The sequence below is a fragment of the Anolis carolinensis genome, chromosome 6 (assembly GCF_035594765.1).
Source record: "Anolis carolinensis isolate JA03-04 chromosome 6, rAnoCar3.1.pri, whole genome shotgun sequence".
In the NCBI taxonomy this organism is placed as follows: domain Eukaryota; kingdom Metazoa; phylum Chordata; class Lepidosauria; order Squamata; family Dactyloidae; genus Anolis; species Anolis carolinensis.
The window spans coordinates 40,214,862-40,235,189 of record NC_085846.1 but is presented as its reverse complement, the minus strand read 5'-3'; the positions used below and the strand labels follow the sequence as shown (position 1 = coordinate 40,235,189).

The 20,328-nt window shown below is 39.1% G+C and overlaps 1 protein-coding gene across 1 annotated transcript; it reads left to right on the top strand.

The window, feature by feature from the left end:
- Positions 1-1,931: 1,931 nt before the first annotated feature.
- LOC100558612 (mucin-3A) lies at positions 1,932-18,357 on the top strand. Its single transcript, XM_008113160.3, has 11 exons — positions 1,932-2,100; positions 2,181-2,288; positions 5,448-5,566; positions 5,682-5,740; positions 8,344-8,504; positions 9,373-9,435; positions 10,130-10,292; positions 12,266-12,430; positions 12,737-12,834; positions 15,567-15,628; positions 17,576-18,357. Exons 1-11 carry the CDS (start codon positions 2,088-2,090, stop codon positions 17,627-17,629), a joined length of 1,065 nt encoding a protein of 354 aa, XP_008111367.1. The 5' UTR covers positions 1,932-2,087; the 3' UTR covers positions 17,630-18,357.
- Positions 18,358-20,328: the final 1,971 nt, after the last annotated feature.

The following is a 20,328-nucleotide window of genomic DNA, read 5'->3' as shown; positions in this document are numbered from 1 at the left end:
TTCTATTACAAGACCCAGTTCCACTCTCACTACTACTTCTACATCAAGCCCCACTACCTCTGTCACACTGAGCACCTCCACACCATTTCCTGGGGTTTGTATTTGTATCTGTCCTACTATTGACACTAACCCAGAGACTATATCAACTGCAACCATTACTGAGTCTACTGCAATTTCAAGCACCATTGTAACACTGAGCACAGCTTCATCTACAACTCGCACATCTTCTACAACTTCCAGTGTCCCAAATGTCAGTAGTAGTATCTCTACTACACAACAAACTACTACAAAGACGTCATCAGCAGTCACCACAAAAGCTTCAATTACAGATTGTGAGTATCACACCTTCTCATAAATCTTTTTGCTAGGCTCACTGCAGTTTAATTTGCAGAAATGAAAAAAAAATATAAATGTTATCAGTTTAATCTTGATGTAAGGATTTAATTTTACTTTTAGTTTTTTGGAGTCCTATTATAATGGCCACCGATTCTCGGCTTTGGATTGTAACACCTGGCTGTATTAAGGAACAGAACTTCTGATTTTAATGCATCTATATTTATTTAAACTGGAGATGGCAGGGTGTGAGGCTATGGAGAGGAGACAGAACCCTTTTAAAGAATCTAAAATGATTTCATTTCATGGACTTTTCCTTACAATTTCCTCAACTGTTGATGCTTTTGACTTACTGTATATACTCGCGTATAAGCCGACCCAAATATAAGCCGAGGCATCTAATTTTACCACAAAAAACTGGGAAAACTTATTGACTCGAGTATAAGCCGAGGGTGGGAAATGCAGCAGCTACTGGTAAATTTCAAAAATAAAATTAGATACCAATAAAATTACATTAATTGAGGCATCAGTGGGTTAAATGTTTTGAATATTTACTGTATTTCAAAGAAAAACAGTAAACTAACTCTATAAGTGGAAAAGCAGCAATAACTTTATAATAATAATAATCATCATCATCATCATCATCATCATCAGCTTCATTTATACCCTGCCCTATCTATCTCCCCCTGGGGACTCAGGCCAGCTTCCAACATAGTAACAGGCAAACATATAATGCCTACATAAATAATGCAGAGCTAGATATAGATCTATCATTATATATACTAATTTCATATGTGTATTTCCCCCTGAAACCTTTGCAAATCCTCTCTTTATGTGCATTTTCCTCCTGCAATATTTGTAAGCCCTATTTATCAATGTTTATATCTAGACATCTGTGTGTGTGTGTGTGCGCGCGCGCGTGCATTTTCGCTCTGCACTTGCAAACATGTGAGGGTAAAATTCATATAAAATTCATATATAAAGTTAATGTATACATATAGGAACAGATATACAGGTACATGGAAATCTCTATCTATATTTACATAGGATTCGCAAAGACCTGTAAACATATGAGGGAAAAATTCATATATTAATGTATTTGAAGGGGGAACATCTATATAAATATTTAGAAGCTTTGGGGCATGCATTTACCCAAGGAAGAAATGCAAGCAAAGCCCCCCTAAAAACAACTTTGTCTTCTTTTCTCCTGCCCTTTCCCACCTCTTTTCTTTCTCCCCTTTTCAAACTCTAAAAGTAGCCAGAAAAGGCTTTTAAAACTTCTCTCTCCCTCCCAAAAAAACCCCACATTTTTGTTTCCTTAGGAATAAAAAGAAATACACACCTTCTGTTGCTCTCTTTTCCCTCCTTCCCTCCCTTTGGACTCAAATGTTCTTGCAATAGTAGTAGTAGTAGTAGTAGTAATAGTAATGAATCGTGCAAATTTGCAAGAATAACTTTTTTCCTTCCCCTTCTGCCCATGCAATCTGGCTTGCAAGCGTTTCTCTCACATTCTCCTTTCACTTTTGAAAACATTCCCTTCTTATCTCTGTCTCTCTCTCTCTCAAAAAAATAAGATAACCAGCCTGGGAGGAGAAGCAAAGAAGGGAGGTTTTGGAAAAGAAAACATACTGTGGCCCCCAGGCTCCGCTGCTGGCTTGACCTTGACCTTGACCCAAATATAAAATGGGGGAGGCTTTTTCAGCTCATAAATAAGGGCTGAAAAACTCGGCTTATCTTCGAGTATATACGGGTACATGCTTGTGGCCAGTGAGTATGCTTAGGGTTGTCTTATCTACTGTTCTTCTCTAAATTTATGCCATTATATGGGGTAAAATTTTATCTTCCAGCTTGTTTGAATGGAGGATCTCATGATGGAACGAAATGCATTTGCCGTGATAATTTATTCTATGGGCCAAAGTGTGAGTTTCCTGTGGAAGATATTCCTTTGAAAGTAGGTAAGTGGAATGGTATAATGAGTCAGTTTCTGAATTTTTCAGTCTCCTTTCCTCTGACGGATGACTTTCCATTTTCTCCACTTAAGCAACATCAATACTTGTAGATTAGTCCGTTTTGTCAATCTTGCTTTCAGACCTCTGGAACGCCTCGTCTAGGACAAAACAGCTGCTCCTGGTGTTGCAGAGCAATTTAGAGCAGTATTGGACAGTGAGATCCAAGCTGTGAGTTAGGCCTGGCTGAGAATAGAAGCCAATAATCTCCAGAATATAACTCACCATGTTGAAGCAGTAAGCCACCAAAGTATTTTATTTAATTTCAGCTGAAAGTAATGCCAGCCTGCGATAGTTCGCCAAAAATAGACTGAGATATATAACATAGCAAAGCATGCACTTTTACACAGCTCTAGTTTTGAATTTCCTACCTCCCGCCCACCGGCCAGCTCTGTGCCGATTGGCTTTGATGTTAGAGCTGAGGGGGAGCCACTGGGGCCCTCCTCCAATGAGGACATGAGCCCCATCTGTGACCTCACTCCCTCGCTGGCCAATGGGGGAGATGGAGGTGTGGCAACAGGATAGACAAACAGTACACAAGATTATAGGTGACTCAACGATGCTTGTGGATCCATTGATTGATTTGGCCAGTTCCATGAATGGGAGTCTGACCCCTGCTGGCTTGCATCTCTTGTGGAAACAGGATCTGTGCTGTGATTAGATTTGTGACTCAAGGTCCGAGGAAAAGGGTGGCTTTGTCAAGCCTTGTCTCTCCCTTCCAGGAAGATGAGTCTTTTAAGATGAATAGTTTTCAAAATGTCCTAAGGGGTTTCTCCCAGATGGACTGACATTAATGTCCTCCGAGGTCTGGGGAAATCCATTGTGCACTGTAGACAGTGATATTCAGAATTAAGTGAATGTCTTTATTAGTGCTTTTCTACCATTGTGATAAGTAGACATAGTGACAATGAGACGGACAAGACTACATATTGTATGACGACCAAACAGAAGTTGTGCTGACCCAAGTGACATATAAAGTAAAAATAAAAATACAAATAAAATTTTAAAAAAAATAAAAGGAAAGGGGAAGGGAGAGGGGATAGTAATATTATAAAGATAAAATAATAATAATAAAAAGGATAATAATAATCAGAAGAGAGAAAGAAAAAGAGAGAGAGAGACAGATAATATGTGTGTGTGTGTGTGTGTGTGTGTGTGTGTGTGTATAGATAGATAAAAGTATATACAAGTATATATATTAAAAAAAGAAAATAAGAGCCGGTTACCTACGATGTCCTATGAATGGATACATAAGAACTTTAATATATATATACATGTCTATATATAAACGAGGGTATATATATATATATATATATATATATATATATATATATATATCACATTGTAAACAGTAACACAAACACAACCCCAAACCCAAGGAAACGAAGATGGCATTGTTTTGAGACAGTTCCATTAGCATGAGCCTGGGGCAAGCCAGTGACCCAGGTCGAGGCATGTTTGGCAAAATGACCAAGACATCCAGCCTGATGTCCTTGTCAAAACTATGAATTCCTTAATTCATCGGTCACCTTCGATCACACTAGTAGTATTCAAACTGTGTGTCATGACACATTAGTGTGTTGGCTGCAGTGTGTCGGTGTGTCGTGCAAATATAACGAATCTATGTGGAATAAGTAATGAATCCTATATTTTAAAAAATATCAAATACAGGTAGTTCCCAATTTATAAAAAAGATTGGTTCTGTAGGTTTGTTCTTAATTCCACAAACAAGTTATTAATCTGGTATTTTATTCTAATTTGGAATTTTTATAATAATTAGTATGTTATTGTCATTTTATATTATATTTGGATATTAGTGAAATAGTTGTAGCATTGAATGTTTGCCGTTAATATGTATGTTAACCACTCTGAATCCCTCTGGAGAGAGAGGGTAGTCTAGAAATATAGTGTTTTTAAAATTATTATTATTATTATTACTATTATTATTATTATATTAAGTTGAATTTGCATGCAGTTTGGAACAGGTACATTTTTAAAGTGTAATTCCAGCCATACATGCGCACGCACACGCGCACACACACACATATTCAAAAAGTGTTAGAACATTTACAAAAATAACCAATGGGTTTTTTTTGCCAATTTTAACAAAAGGAACAATATTTGAAACAAAAAATTAAATATTATTTTAAAATTTAAACTCTCAAAGTCTTTGAAAGGATTTTCTTAAGACGATATCGGATATGTTCCTCTCACCTCATTTTTCTTAATGCTTTTGTACAACAACAACAATTTATTGATTAGCCAGTTGGCCTTATCAAGAACAGATAGAACAAACACAACATACAACATACATCTAGTTGACTTAAAATAAAATACAGATATACAGGTATTTGCCAGCTTGGTGCCAATGTAGCGGAGGCTTTTGTACAAGAAATATTTCTGTTGACTTTTTATCTATGTCTGTCATTTTAGTGCTCTTTTCTACATCATCTGCCCAAACAATGCCATCTTATACAGCTGAAATATTTCTGTGAAAATTAAAAAATTGTTTCAGTGTATGAAATCCTGAAATAAACTGTCTCAACATTTATTAGAAATACTAGGCAGTCTATAGGAAATGTTATGTTTAAAAAAATATTTAACTTAATTGGTTGACTGAAGCTGGACTTTTAACATTAACTTAATTCCAGAAGCAAGTTATTAATCAACAAAAGCAGATCAAAACATTTTAGTTCCCAAACCAGTTTTTAAAATCAATTGTAAGAGTGTAGCAAGGTGTATACAAAATAGTGGCACTGTCCCTCCCAACATAAGAATTCCCTGTTTCTAAACGCTCAAATGAAATTCTAGTTATTGTAATTCTAGAATTCTGAGAAACAAATAAAACATTGTGTTGTTGAAGGCTTTCATGGCCGGGATCACAGGGTTGTTGTGAGTTTTCCGGGCAGTATGACCATGTTCTGGAACATGGCCATACTGCCCGGAAAACACACAAGAAATAAAACATTGACAGGGGAAGTAGAATTACTGCTGGAAGAAAATGGCCCCATTCTCTTCCCAGTTGTGCCCCTGTACTACTATACCCAAAGACTCTAACCTTCTCTCACAATGAACAAGCTCCTACCTCTTGATCCTGTCTTGTTTTAGAAACTGTGCCTGTGACAGTTGAGGCCAATGTAAAGATCACTAACAAGAACTTAACTTCTGCCCTCAAAAACAAAAGCTCGGAAGAATACAAGATTCTGGAGAAAGATTTTAAGAAAGAGGTAATAACTTACTATCTTCCAGCATACCCTTGGACATAAATATTTTTCTGTTTGCTCTCCTCCAACTGTATGTTATTGCTGATTCATGGACACTGTGTTTTTCTGCACCTTGTAGATGAATTTTTTTTATAAAGATGTTCCTGGATATCGTGATGTGGAGATTCTCAATTTGATGTGAGTGACTCAACTAGTATAAGATGTTTGAATGAATACCGATTCCCCGGTGGCTTAGTCATGTTTCACAGATAAGTAAGAGAGTCCTAGCTCCCAGTTCCTCTAAATTCACCAGAACCCAGGTGTGGAGAACTGATGTGGCAGAGGATGGAATCCCCTTGAATCCCACCGCTGCCACCAATTTATGTAAGGAGCTGAGGTGGCAGAGGATGGAATCCCCTTTGAATCCCACCGCTGCCACCAAATAATGTAGAGAACTGAGGTGACAGGGAATGGAATCCCTTTTAGAGTCCCTCAGCTTTGCCACCAATTCTGTACAGAGGTGAGGTGTCTGACAGGAATGTGTGTCAGTGATGGAACCCTTTTTTGATCCCACACACACACACACAGATACCACCACTTAATAAAGATGTTTTGTGAGAGATGATGTTAATTAATGTTTTGTTTGATTATCTTCTTCGCTGCCACCAATGGAGACGTCAGGCAGATGGTACTGGTTCTTATAAGCTTTCTCTATTTGTTCCACTTCAGGTGTTGATGTTACTTAACTTAATATGAGAGTATGACAGAGGCTTATTTAGAATAAAATCAAAACAAGTTTATTGCAGGTACAGAGCTTGATGGTTTCAGATAACTTGGTAAAGGCACTTCGCTTAATGGTTATAAACGGTTATGAGGTGGTTAAACTTTCAAAATACTTCTTTCTCTGGATTACACTAAACCCTGATCCTACTGGATCCCCTGGGATTAATGTTCTCTAATCCACAGACTCTACAACTGACCCTAGACAAATCACCTAACTTGCCTAGTCTGGTCTAACCTAAATCTGACTCAAATCTTTCTATTTAAGCCAGTCTGATAATCAGATCCTTCTCTGTGACTAGAGAATCACCAACTGCTAAAATAAATCCTTTTATTTTAGGCCTGACCCAAATTCTTCTGAGTCACCCTGATTCTCTACCTGAGAATCAGTTCCTTCACTGTGGATAGAAATCACAGACTGCTGGGTTTTAAAACATTCCCCCTTTTCCTTTCCAAGCGGCGGTTGGCTCCGCCCCTGTTGCTATGGTAACCTGTTCTAGCATTCTAAGATGGCTACCTTCCCCCACACATAATCAATTCAAATACTCACCATTTTAAAACTTTAGCCAAACCTGACTGTATAAACAAAATCAAATACACATATCATCTATAAACAAAATATAATTATACACTTCTTCACACCAGGTGTAAAGATGTCAGAAAGGGGGGAAAATCTTACTTTAAAAATCCCACCTCTGACACCGATTGCAGAGATGTGGAGGAGTTCCTATTAATTATTTATATTATTGCTATATCCGCTGCCACCAGTTATTAAAGATGTTTTTATTTAAAAGCTGCCACCAAATTATAGAGGTTTTATAATGCTGCCACCAAATTACAAGTTTATTTAGGCACAAGCTTGATGGTTACAAAAACTTCTCTTCTTGTTTGAGGCACGTTACTGAACAGTTGCAAAACTATATTGAGGTGTTTCAAACTTCTTAAAACGTCAGTTCTTTCTCCACTAACAGACTACCTTAAAATAAGCCACCGAACTTATTTTAGACTGACTCAAATAAACTCTTGAGCCTCCCTGATTCTCCAACTGAGAATCAGTCTTCACTGTAATTCATCCGATTACAGACTACCTTAAAATATGTCACCAAACTTATTTTATCCCTGATCCCCTAACTTAGGATCAGCCTTCCCTGAGCTTCACCAGAGCCCAGACTAAAATCAACCTTCCCTGTAGTTCTCTGACCACATACTATCTTAAAATAAGTCACCAAACTTATTTTAGAATTGACTCAAAATCCCACATTTGAGCCACCCTGATCCTCCAACTGAGAATCAGACTTCCCTGTGGTTCGCTGACCACAGACACTGACTGACTGAGTTTCCCTCCAAATTCTGCTCTCTCTTCAGCTAACCCAGTTGTCTCCACCCCCTTCTCCATGGCAACCAACTCTGAGTGCTGAGTAACTGAAATATTAACCCTTTTTAAAACACAGTTAAACATGGCATCTGTAAATAAAAAATCACACTTCATTACAACAGGGCCCTTCCACACAGCCATATAATCCATAATATCAAGGCAGAAAATCCCACAATATCTGCTTTGAACTGGGATATCTGAGTCCACACTGCCATACATTCCATTCAAAGCAGATAATCTGGGATTGTGTTCAGCTATGTGGAAGGGGCTGCAATTTTCTCCTAAAGAAAATGCACGAGGCTTATACTTTGGTTATCCTAGTTCTCAGCTTTTCCATGGTTCAGTTCCATTCCTGGGTACCACCTCTCTTCAATTGCTTTTGTGTTTTGGTGATTGGGCTTCTGTATTCTCCTATCACTTTGGAGGGCTGACTAATGAAGTCAAGGATTGTTCAATGACCAAGGAGTTATCAATTTACTACAAGCCACCTTTAATCCCTTCTTGGGCAGACTATACATTCATCGATCATGCAAATCAATGCTAATATACCCCAGTTCCAAAAGCAGTAATAATTATTCCATAAACAGAGAGATCCTTTGCATTCATCCTCACAATCCAGAAAAGATTCACTTTGTTGTTGTAAAAGGTCTGGTAGTATCATTGTGAACCACAAAGTCATCATTGAGGCCATAATCAATAACAATATCAACAACATCGATGAAGTTCTTCAGACTGTGACAGAGGCTGTGTGGCAGTCAGCAGTTGCCATCAACTCTTCTCAAGAGAACTGTACCAGAGATAATGCAAGTAAGTTCCAGAAAAGGTAATAAACCTTGTCACCTATATGCTGTTTCTGCATGATTCACACCTCCCTGTGAGATATTAGATCAGTGGTTCTCAACCTGGGGTCCCCAGATATTTTTGGCCTTCCATTCCCAGAAATCCTAACAGCTGGTAAACTGGCTGGGATTTCTGGGGGTTGTAGGCCAGAAAGATCTGGGGAACCCAGGCTGAGAACTACTGCTTTAGATTATAGTTCACATTCTTATTAAAATGTGTGTGTGTGTTGTCATATAGATATAAATTTCAAGCTAGGAATAACTTGTTGCGAATAATAATTAATTTGTTTCTTCCATAATGAAGGTATGACTAAGTTACAATTAACTTTATAGTCTGATGAGAGACACCTTAATCACTTAATTAGGGATGAGGTAACTTTTATATTATTTTCATGCTTGTAGAGGGTTTTCCTCACAATGATTTGGAGAAAATATCGTATGGTTTTAGTGCTGTCTTCTTCTCTGCTCTGGTTGCTGAAGGGGACCGTGAAATAATGCATTTATACTACAAACTAGCAGCTGATTAGCATTCTAATTTTAAAAGGTAACAAAAGCCTTGCGTATTTCAAAATACTTTTGAACGAAAAGCTAAATTTAAAATACTCTAATTGTAACAGCACCTTGCTTTAAATATTTATAGAACATAAAATTATAACTGCAGCAAGTACATTTAAAAAGTAGTTTTCAAAATTCTGATTTCAAGATCAAATCATCTGTTTTTTTGGGATCCACATAGTCTGATTTACATTGGTATTTTGGCAGAAGAGTGCAGAAGATTCTCTGAGGGGAGAATGCAGGTAAAATAATATAATTTAACAATCTCCTTATTTTTTCAGCATTTTGTTTTTCTGCCAAACCAGAAGATTTTGGCAATGCAGCCACAAACTTTTCAGCAGAAGGTGAGTCCCAGGCAGTCTTTCTTGGGTTGTTGAAGGCTTTCATGGCTGGGATCACAGGGTTGTTGTATGTTTTCCGGGCTGTACTTCTGGAACATGGCCATACAACCCGGAAAACATACAACAACCCAGTCTTTCTTGGTTTCTTTTGTCCCCACAACTTATTTATAGAACAATTTTTAAATCCACCCACTTCTGACATGGCCTTCTAAAAATGTCCTATAAGGTGACTGTGGACTTAATTACACACAAGTGGCAAACATATAGCATGACATAATTGCCAGTCCACCACATCGTTGCAATGAAGCCAATAGAGTCTATTGATGGGAAAAAGCAAGTCAATAGCCTTTTTTCACAACATGATGCAGTGACTTACCTCATGCAATGAAATTTCTTGGCTTCTGTGTCAGTATCTGCTCCTATCTTCTGAAGGCAATTGCAAAATGCCTTAAAAAGAGAAGGAAGGAAACAAAATGAAGAAAGTAGCATAATGGGAGGGCAGAGTTATATCATCCATCTGGAAATGCAGCTTTGGACTGCAGGTATTCAGCTGAGACTTTGGACTTCTGGTAGCACATTCGCATTTTTCAGCTAGGTATCCTTTCAAATCCATGATTGACTTCCAACCATGAGCATGGTTTCTTGCATAGCATAAGCTGACCAAAACACATTGACTAGTTGCCTTTTTATTTCCCAGAGCTTTGCAAAGCAACCATTGGTCATCAATATAGTGCCTACTATTATGCCAACACAACAACAGGCATCTTACAGTGTATGTCTAATTGCTCCAAGGACAGCTCATTTGCCATCAACTGCTACTATGGAGTTTGTCAACTCTCTGAAAGTGGTCCCCAGTGCAAGTAAGTAGATAGACAATCCCCAGATCCATGTATTTTAGCATAACTGCCACCTAGAAGACAAATTAATTACTATGTTCAATTTTTACTGATTTGTTAAGTGTTTTTTTCCTAAGATGTGACATTCTAGGGCAGTTGCAAGATCTGCATTCTGCACAATATATTGCTTACAAATTCAAAATAACATCCATTGATTTAAACGATATTACACTGGCTTTCAAAAAAACAGCAGAAGGGGAGTTGTTGTTTTGGGAATTCATCCTTGATTATATTTTTAAGGTGTGGGGGGCATTTGTTTGCATTTGGCGGCTGTGTGAGCTCCCTGAGCACAGGGTCTAAGGGGGCAGGACTTCTACTACGTCATTGCCATAATATCAACTGGGGTATCGTTCCAGGACCCTACCTGAATACCAAAATCCATGGATGCTCAAGTCCCATTATATATAATGGCATAGTAAAATAATATTCCTTACGTAAAACTAGTATATATACCCATTGTTACCCGATGATGTTGGGACTGCTGCTCCTATTTCGCAATGTCTCAATGACAACACTTTGGCAACGATGGGCAGGCTCTCTTTGTGGCTCTTTCTTTCGTTTTTCCATTTCCCTCATATATCTTCTTCCTATCTCTTTCCTTCCTTCCATCCTTCCATCCTTTCTTCCTGTGCTTTCCCTCATATATCTTCCCCCTCTTCTTCTTTCTCTTTCCTTTCTCTTACCTTCTTTTTGTCCCTTCCTCCATTCCTTCTTTCTTCCTTTCTCTTTTCTCTTCCTGAAAGAGGTTGTTCATTTAGTTCAAACCCCTCAGTCATTTTAAATTGGATAAGGAAGGGTGTGTGTACCAAGGCATGTAGGAGCCTTTGTGGTACAAATGCAAAAACACACAAACTAGCAAACCAATTTACATAAATATGTATGTATGTGTATATGTTGGCTTTTATAGATAGATAGATAGATAGATAGATAGATAGATAGATAGATAGATAGATAGATAGCGGTGGTGTAATGGGTTAAACCCTTGCACTGATGAGCTGAAGGTTGGCAGTTTGAATTGGGGGACGAGCTCCCGCTGTTAGCCCTAGCTTCTGCCAACCGAGCAGTTCGAAAATATGCAAATGTGAGTAGATAGATAGGTACCACTTCAGTGGGAAAAGGCAAAAAGATGCTCCAAGTAGTCTTACCGACTACACAACCAGGAAATGCCTATGGACAACACAGGCTCCTCTGCTTGGAAATGGAGAAGAGCATCTCGCCCAGAGCCAGAGATGAGTACTGCCTCCAAAGCCGGAAATGAAAGGAGAAGCCTTTGCCTTTGTCTGTGTATTTGTGTCTCATTGTATGTCATTGTAACAAGGCATTGAATATTTACCTGTGTCTGTTTATATGTGTAATCTGCTCTGAGTCCCCTCAGGGAGAAGGGCAGAATATAAATAGTAGTAGTAGTTGTTATTATTATTATTATTATTATTATTATTATTATTATTATTATTATTATTATTATAGACAGGTAGATAATAGATAGATAGATAGATAGATAGATAGATAGATAGATAGATAGATAGATAGATGATAGATAGATAGCAAAATCAAGATTTCCTTTTTGCAATTGAAAAGGAACTTTTCCAGCCATGGGTGGTTTAAACCTGGTGAAATCAACTGCCTGCCAATCTATTCCAATTCTCAAAGGATAGCCTAGATGGCCTTCATGTTCCTTCTCCTACTATGTTTATACTAGGGACCATGTGCACACAAAACATGGATATTACTAATGTGTCAAGGTTCATTCTCTTTCCTTCTCTCATCCTATCTCTCCTTGCCACAGATATATAAGTAAAAGGCACCTGGACTGACTCATTTCACCACTCTATTTACTTGTAGATCACAACATAAAGATATCAGTGATTTCCTGCATGATGCATGTTAGGATTCGGAGAATTTGAGAGTCTAATCTACCTTTAACTTTCTCCCAATAGCTGCAATGATATGGACGCATTTTGGTACACAAGCAGTCACTGTCAAACACGAATCCAGAAAAAAGACTTTGGCCTTGCTTTTGCACTGGCTGCCGTTGTGCTGATCAGCACCATCCTGGCCATCTTCCTCTTCAGGGCCAAACGGAGGAAGTCTGCATCTACTAGGTAAGAAGGATAGACTGCCCAGGACAGAAGGTAGCCATAGGTGGCCTCAATTTGATTTTTTATGAACAAAGGGTGTGTGTTGATCTGAGATTTCTGAGTGGGATTGTGTGTTTTGGTGTGGAGGACGGCTGCAACAGTTCTGAATTTTGTCATAAATTGCTAGCAGACAACAGTTATTTCATAATCACACAATTGGTCTTCTGAGGTGTGGCATGAAACCATCAGGAGAATATTAGCATCTTCATAGAAAATACCCTTTTCTTTGCCTTTGGGTTCACGTAATGACATATACTTTTGTTTTTGCAGTGAGTCTGATAAAGATGCAATCTGGTGCGAAGATGATGAGGAGGCAACATGGGTCCCCCCTGGAGGTATAAGCATCATAAATGAAGCAGCCTGGGATGGTAAGAATTCGTTTTAAATAAGGTGGCATGGGGAGGGTGTGTGTGAGATATGGTAGAAGATCTGGGGTTATTTTTTGGAGCTGAAAGGTCTTAGCAGTTCTAATCTTCAGAATTTGGATCTTATTATAAAGAAAGTAGCTGTACCCGGCCACGCATTGCTGTGGCTTATGGGAATCATTTGTTGGCCAGGTGGAATAGCAGCGAATAACCTTGCAGTCAATGCCTGGCAGTTTTCTTCTTATGGGAATCCTTGTTTGGTGAGCTGGATTACAATGGAATAGGCTTACTGCTTGGAAGGCTGGGTACTTGCGTTCTAGGAGAATCGTTTTTTGGGCTGCTAGAATTGCAATGAATAGCCTTGCTGCTTCAAAACCTGGCTGCTTGCTACCTAGGGGAATCTTTGGTTGGTCAACTTCAATAGTACAGAGTAGTATCGCTGCTTCAAAGCCTGGCTATCTTCTACCAAGGTTAATCCTTTGTTGGTCTGGTTGAATTGCACTGAATAGCCTTGCAGTTTCAATGCCTGGCTGTGTTATAGCTAGGGGAATCCTTTTTTGGTGAGCTGGAGTAGCAGCCTCAATCAGAGAGCTGCTTTAAAGCCTTGCTACTTGCTTTGTAGGGGAATCATTGTTTGGCCAGCTTGAATTGCACTGAATAGTCTTGCTGCTTGTAGGTCTGGCCGCCTTCTACCGTGTGGAATCCTTGGTTGCCCAGGTTAAATAGCAATTAATAATCTCAGTGCGGCAAGTATGAATGCTCCAACTAGTCACCTTGATTAGCATTTAATGTCCTTGCAGCTTCAAAGCCTGGATACTCCCTCCCTGGGGGAATCCTTTGTTGGGAGGTGTTAGCTGGCCCTGGTTTTTTTCCTGTCTGGAATTTCTCTGTTTTCAGAGTGTTGTTCTTTATTTAATGTCCTGATTTTAGAGATTATATTGTTCTGTATTAATATACCACAGTAATTATTATATATTAAATTTATAATATTCTATTATCTGCTTAGAACTGGATTATATGAGGCCCCTTCTACACAGCTGTATAAAATCCACACTGAACTGGGTTATATGGCATTGTGGACTCAAGATAATCCAGTTCAAAGCAGATATTGTGGATTATGTGCCTTGGCATTCTGTGTTATATAGCTGTGTGGGAGGGACTTGAGTCTACACTGCTGTATAATCCAGTTCATATAATCTGTATTTTATAGGCAGTGTGGAAGAGGCCTAAGTCCACTCTGCCTGTGCCCTGGGCGCCATTTTGGCTGAGGGAATTGCTAGGATATGAGGGGGCGGGGCCTAGAGGGGGCGGGGCCTACCTTTCTGAGCCGTTTCTAAAGGAAGAAAATGGCACTTTTTCGTCCTCTAATTTGGGCTTTATGGAGCCCCGGTGGCGAAGTGTGTTAAAGCACTGAGCTGCTGAACTTGCAGACTGAAAGGTCCCAGGTTCAAATCCCAGGAGCGGAGTGAGTGCCCTCTGTTGCTCCAGCTTCTGCCAACCTAGCAGTTCGAAAACATGGAAATGTGAGTAGATCAATAGGTACCGCTCCGGCGGGAAGGTAACGGCGCGCCATGCAGTCATGCCGGCCACATGACCTTGGAGGTGTCTATGGACAGTGCCAGCTCTTCAGCTTAGAAATGGAGATGAGCACCAACCCCCAGAGTCAGACATGACTGGACTTAACGTCAGGGGAAATCTTTACCTTTACCTAATTTAGGCTTTATTTTTCTAGGTTTTTCATATTTCCTAGAGATGTGCCAAAACATTTATGTCTATTTCTTAGCAAGACTGCTCTCAATGTATTTGCAATTTTGCTAGCTTTCTGTTGTTCTACATAGTAGAGTTTTAAATAGGCCCATCAAGAAATAATAATAATAATAATAACTTAATTTTTATATCCCACCACCATCTCCCTGAAGGGCCTCAGGGCGACTTACAAGGGTGATCAAGCCCAATAACAACAGAGTTAACCAAATAAAACATATTTAAAAACGCAGATAAACCTATAACAAGCTAATCAAACAATTAAAACAATAAAGTATAAAAACATCATTAAAATAAATCAAAACCAGTTTTAATAACCAAAACCAGTACTATCGTGAGCAATCAAGATTATTGGGGGGCAGGGGCTGGGCATGGGCTTGTGCAAAATAGATTGTAGGGCCAGGGCTGGGGGTAAAGTGCTGAGTTCAATCTGACAGTTAATTGGGTCTGGGCAATAATAAACAGGGGCCCAATCATTTTCAAATGCACATTGGAATATCCATGTTTTAAGGTAGACAAAGTGAGTGCTAGTATAATCTCCCTGGGAAGGGAGTTCCAGAACCGGGGGGCCACCACCGAGAAGGCCTTCTCTTGTTCCCACCAACCGTGCTTGTGACCTGATTCCTTGTGTTAGTCTCAAACAGAACAGACCTATTGAATCAGCGAGATTTGTATGTGTTGAATCATCTTTCAATAGTATTCAGACTGATGATTGTTGGGAGTGCAGAGGGCTTTTGAGTTTTCTTCCTTGTCACAACCACTAACATCTTTTGTTGACAAGCTGTTCTTCAAGCTCAAAGCAGTGTCAGCACTCTTCAGTTGTGCAATGAGCAGCTGCAGCTGTGCAATGGGAGCAAGAAATATCAGGAGGGCACTACTACAGAAGAACTTGAAGAAACTCAAAGTAGGTTGAGGTTTGGGCATTGGCCAATGGTTAATTTTGCCTTTTTTCGGGCCTCTTTTCTTCTCAGGAAGCCACAAGATAAGCAAGGTTTTCCAACCTTCACTTGAAAAAATTGATACCTCACTAAAGGTATGTATGGCTTATATGGTAGGTTTTGGGTTATTGTTCTTAAGAATCAATGATTGATCTTGTAATCTGTGTGGGGTAGGGATGACACTGGGTGGTGACTAGTAAGGGAATATATTGGAGGTTACTTTCACGTTGAGCCTTTCAGAATCATCAGTCTGAAGTGGCAGGACAGGAGTCCATTGATACAATTTGAACTTTGTATACTTTTGGTACTCATCATTACTTGACTCCTTTTTAAGGGAGTGACTATGTTATAGAATCTAAATCCAAAATTAAAAGGAGAAAAGAAATAGAAGGGGCAAGGGGAGAAGAAAGTTAGCAGCATCTTTGAGACTAACGGTTTTTATTTTTGCATGCACTTTTGTGGATATAAACCCACTTCTTTGGCATATCTTCCACTGCTTTGTATTGCATTCAAAGAACTGAGTTCATATTAGAAGTGTGGAATTCGGTTAAACCCTGTACCATGTTTGGCATGCGGATTTTGGTGCCCCCCAATCCATTTTCTGGGAGCCTCCTAAACTCAGGTGGGCAAAATTCCATTGTTCAATCCAACAGACAAAAAAAATCAATTTTTGCTCCAGGAAGATCCTACCCATTGGTGGCATTCGGGGGACTTCCTAGACTCCCCTTTCTGTCATTTTTAGGGCATCAGCCTTAAGAAACCACCTTTTGGGGGTTGTTTCTGCTAATATCCTTCAACTTGTCCTGGGTTAAGGCATCAGACTTAAGAAACCACTTTTTCTGGGGTCCTTTCCTCTAATATCCTTAATCTAGACCTGGGTTAAGGCATCAGACTTAAGAAACCCTTTTTTCTGGGATCCTTTCTTCTAATGTCCTTAATCTAGACCTGGGTTAAGGCATCAGACTTAAGAAACCACTTTTTCTGGGGTCCTTTTCTCTAATGTCCTTCATCTAGACCTGGGTTAACGCATCAGACTTAAGAAACCACTTTTTCTGGGATCCTTTCCTCTAACGTCCTTTGACAAGTCCTGGGTTAAAGCATCAGACTTAAGAAACCACTTTTTCTGGGGTCCTTGCCTCTAATATCCTTTAACTAGACCTGAGTTAAGGCATCAGACTTAAGAAACCACTTTTTCAGGGGTTCTTTCTTCTAATATCCTTCAACTAGACCTGGGGAGGAATTAAATTCTCCCTGTGGGGACTCAAGGGAGCCAAGCTATCTCCTCCCTTCAGTAAACCACCCCAATATTTTTTTTTAAAAAAACGCTCCCCAATGCTCTTTCATGGCCCCCTCAAATACATTCCCACCCTCACTTCCCTAGCAAAAAAAGGAATGAAAGATATTAAACTAAGAAAAATAAATGAAATTGCCAAAGGAAAAGATTGGAATTGAGTCCAAAAGCAAGTGATGCGATCCTAAGAGCAGTGGCTTTCTTCTGATTGGCTCACAGCCTCACAGGGAAACTTGTGTAGACATGCAGCTGCCTCTCCGTGATCCACGTGTAGCCGAAATAAATGGAAAGCAGCCATTTTCGGCAGCCATGAGGTCTGTTGCAGCTGGGGGGAAATGGCAGTGGCAGTCAGGCTTTACAGCTGGCCAAAACTGCCGAAACAGCCGGATCGCTTTTTGAAAAATGGATCCGTGTACAGCCCTAGTTCATATCCATCCACAAAAGCTCATGCAAAAATAAAAAACCATTTAATCTGAAAGAAACTGCTACATTTATTTTTTTCCTCTCACTTCTTTCCTCATTTTTTTGCTTTAACTCATGTGGCTATTCTTTGATGAATCCAAAATAGAAAGCCAATTCATTATTTTACAAGTTGCACTGAAGATAAGTAACCGACACTAAAAAAAAAAAATAACCCACTGAGACAATTAATATATGCCAAACTCTGAGGATTAATTTACTTCTCTCTTCTTGTCAAATGAATTCTCACTTTCTGTTGACCTTACAGAGTGTCTCCTTTTTCTCCTTGCAGCTACAGTTCCCGAAGCCAGCAGCAGTAACTCCACCATCCAGGACCCCATTCTAGACACTTCTTTTGGTTGGCTGAAATATACATTGGATTCTGATGCACTCTAAAAAGAAATTGTCTGGCTTGAAGACTGGTGGGGATGATAGGATTAATCTCAACTATTTTCTTTTGATTCCTCTGGGACATCTTTGCTAGACAAAACAAATCACTAGTCTGTTAACAAGATATTGAACTAATAAAATCTATGGAAATTTATATAAACACAATCCATGCCTTCTCTGCTTTTTCATCAATGCTCTGCCTCTCACAACTCAATTACAGTAGAGTTCCGGTTATCCGACTTAAACGAGTGGGCCGAATGTTGGATAACCGGATGTGTTGGGAGGCCTGGATAATATGGAGTGTCAGATAAGCGGAAGTTGGATAACCAGAACTCTACTGCAGTAACTTTTATCACATTTCTTTACTCTGCCTTGTTCTTCGTAGCACAAATGGCATATGTCCTCCATTTATTGTTTTCTTTCTTTCTTCTCATGTTCTACTTCATTTGTTTGAAAGGTTAATTCAAATTATCAACGTGAAAATTAATCAGCTAATTAGGCAAACATCAATTCATGAGTGTGATTTTTAAAAAGTTTGAAACAGGCAAGTATCTGATGCCTCATTAGGCAATGTACAGTTGAATCACCTTGATTTTGTCACAGAACCAAATAATGCTCTCAGGGTCTTATTTGCGCATTGTTGTTAATAAACTCAATAAAAGGAAACGATTCCTCAGTAAACAATACTTATCTCCTTTATTCTTTTTGCAACAGTGCAGCACTTAGGGAGGCAAATGCCCAAGCCCAAAGAAAGGAAGAGAAGTCTGAAAGAACACAATGGGATAGAGAGGATTAATAGACTGATGCAATAGCATTTTAAATGGTATTTTCTTTTTTATGCTAGTTTTTAGCAAAATATTGAAATGGACAGAGAAATATTTGTTATTATCCCTAACGGTAACATTTTTAAGGGGATCTTTGACTTTAGCAGCAAATGTCCCGAGTATTTCAGATATTGCAGAGAAGATATGGGACTTTTGTGGGAGGCCTTGCAGCTTCTGGCTGCAATTTCGAAAACGCTCCTTTCAGTAGATGGAAATCCAAGTACAGACAGCTAGGATGTTTTTGGAGGATCATCCTTTGGATTGATTGGCATGAGGGGTGGATTGCTTCTTCATCCTCACTTGAGTAACCCTTCTCAATGGTTCAGCCTTGGATTCCTGGGGCCCGCTCTGGGAAAGCAAATGGGAGGCCTCTGAAACCTCCTCCATTTCAGGTGGCTTCCTTATCTAAGGGCGCTTTCAGGTAGCATGAAAATATGGGTTTTAATGGGAGACAAAAAATCCCGGGACCTGACTGCAGGTCCACACACAGACTTGTACTGTGATTGAGTACCTCGCTGTCCTCTCAGACTTCCTCTGTATTGGAACAAGATAGTACATCTGCCTGAAGGATTTTTTTTTTTAATCACTCTGTTATGCACTGGACCTAATATCTTAATATAAATATAAGCAGATTTGCATGTGCGCATATGAGGCTCAGCACATAACAGAGTGAATTAAAAAAACTTCCACCAGATTTCACTTCACTTCACTTCACTTTATTTCTTAATTAGTCGCTCTCCACCAGAGTGCTCCGAGCGACTTACAATTTAAAATATCATTCCACAATATAAAAACATTCAACATAAAAACATTCAACAGTGACTATTTGGCAAATTAAATCTGATTTACTTAAATGCACAGCCAAACAGCCAAGTCTTGAGCGCTTTTACAAAAGGTCGCAACTCCGACATTGCTCTAACATATGGAGGCAATGAGTTCCACAATTGTTTATTCAAGTTCTATTTAATATTATAAAGTTAAAAATAAAGAGTTTCAGAAAGTTCTAATTGCTCTCTGTTCGTGCTTACTTTAAACTAGCTGTGTGTCCGTTTTGCAGTCCAATTAGCTAATCAGCTGTTTCGAGCTTTTTAAAAGCGGACATGTGCTGGAGCAGTCTCCACAGGGGTGAAGGAAGGAAATTGTGTTCTTTTCATGAGTGCAGGGATATACAGTGATGTGAATATAAACATTTTCCAGCTGGAATCAGGATGAAGAAGGAACCTTTTTACCCTGTGTTTTTTTTCTCCATTGCAGCAAATCAGAGCAGATTTACCGTTAGCGTCATGTAGCCAACCCCTCTTTTAACCCAGTAACTTCCAAGTTTTAGGTTCTGTGTAGATGGCCCCTAACTTCCTACCAGCATAGCCATGCTGCAGCAATTACTAAAAATCAAGGTTTTTAAATAGCTTGAAAGAGAACGAGAGAGAGAAATGCTGGCTTACTCCTGCTATGTCTTTAATATGTATTTCTGCATGGTACTTACAAATTGGAAAAATAAATCATTGTTTTGAAAAGAGAATGACTGATCGGCAATTATTATAATGAAGGCTGTCCAGTATTTTATGACACCTCTAGATTTTAGGGGTCTGTGATTTGGGTGATTCAGACTAACATATCACTGCAATACGAATTGGCAAACCAGCATCCAAATCTTTCCAAAACAAAAGAGCCCTTCCAAAATGTTTCAGAGATTTTTTGAAGATTCAGAGATTTGGAGATTTTTTTCTTAAGTTCTGTATTAATAAAATGCAACCATTTTCTGGGGTGGGAGGGAGGAGGCCAAGGGACTCAATGCAATTGGCCACAGCAGCTGCAGACATTTATTTTTCAC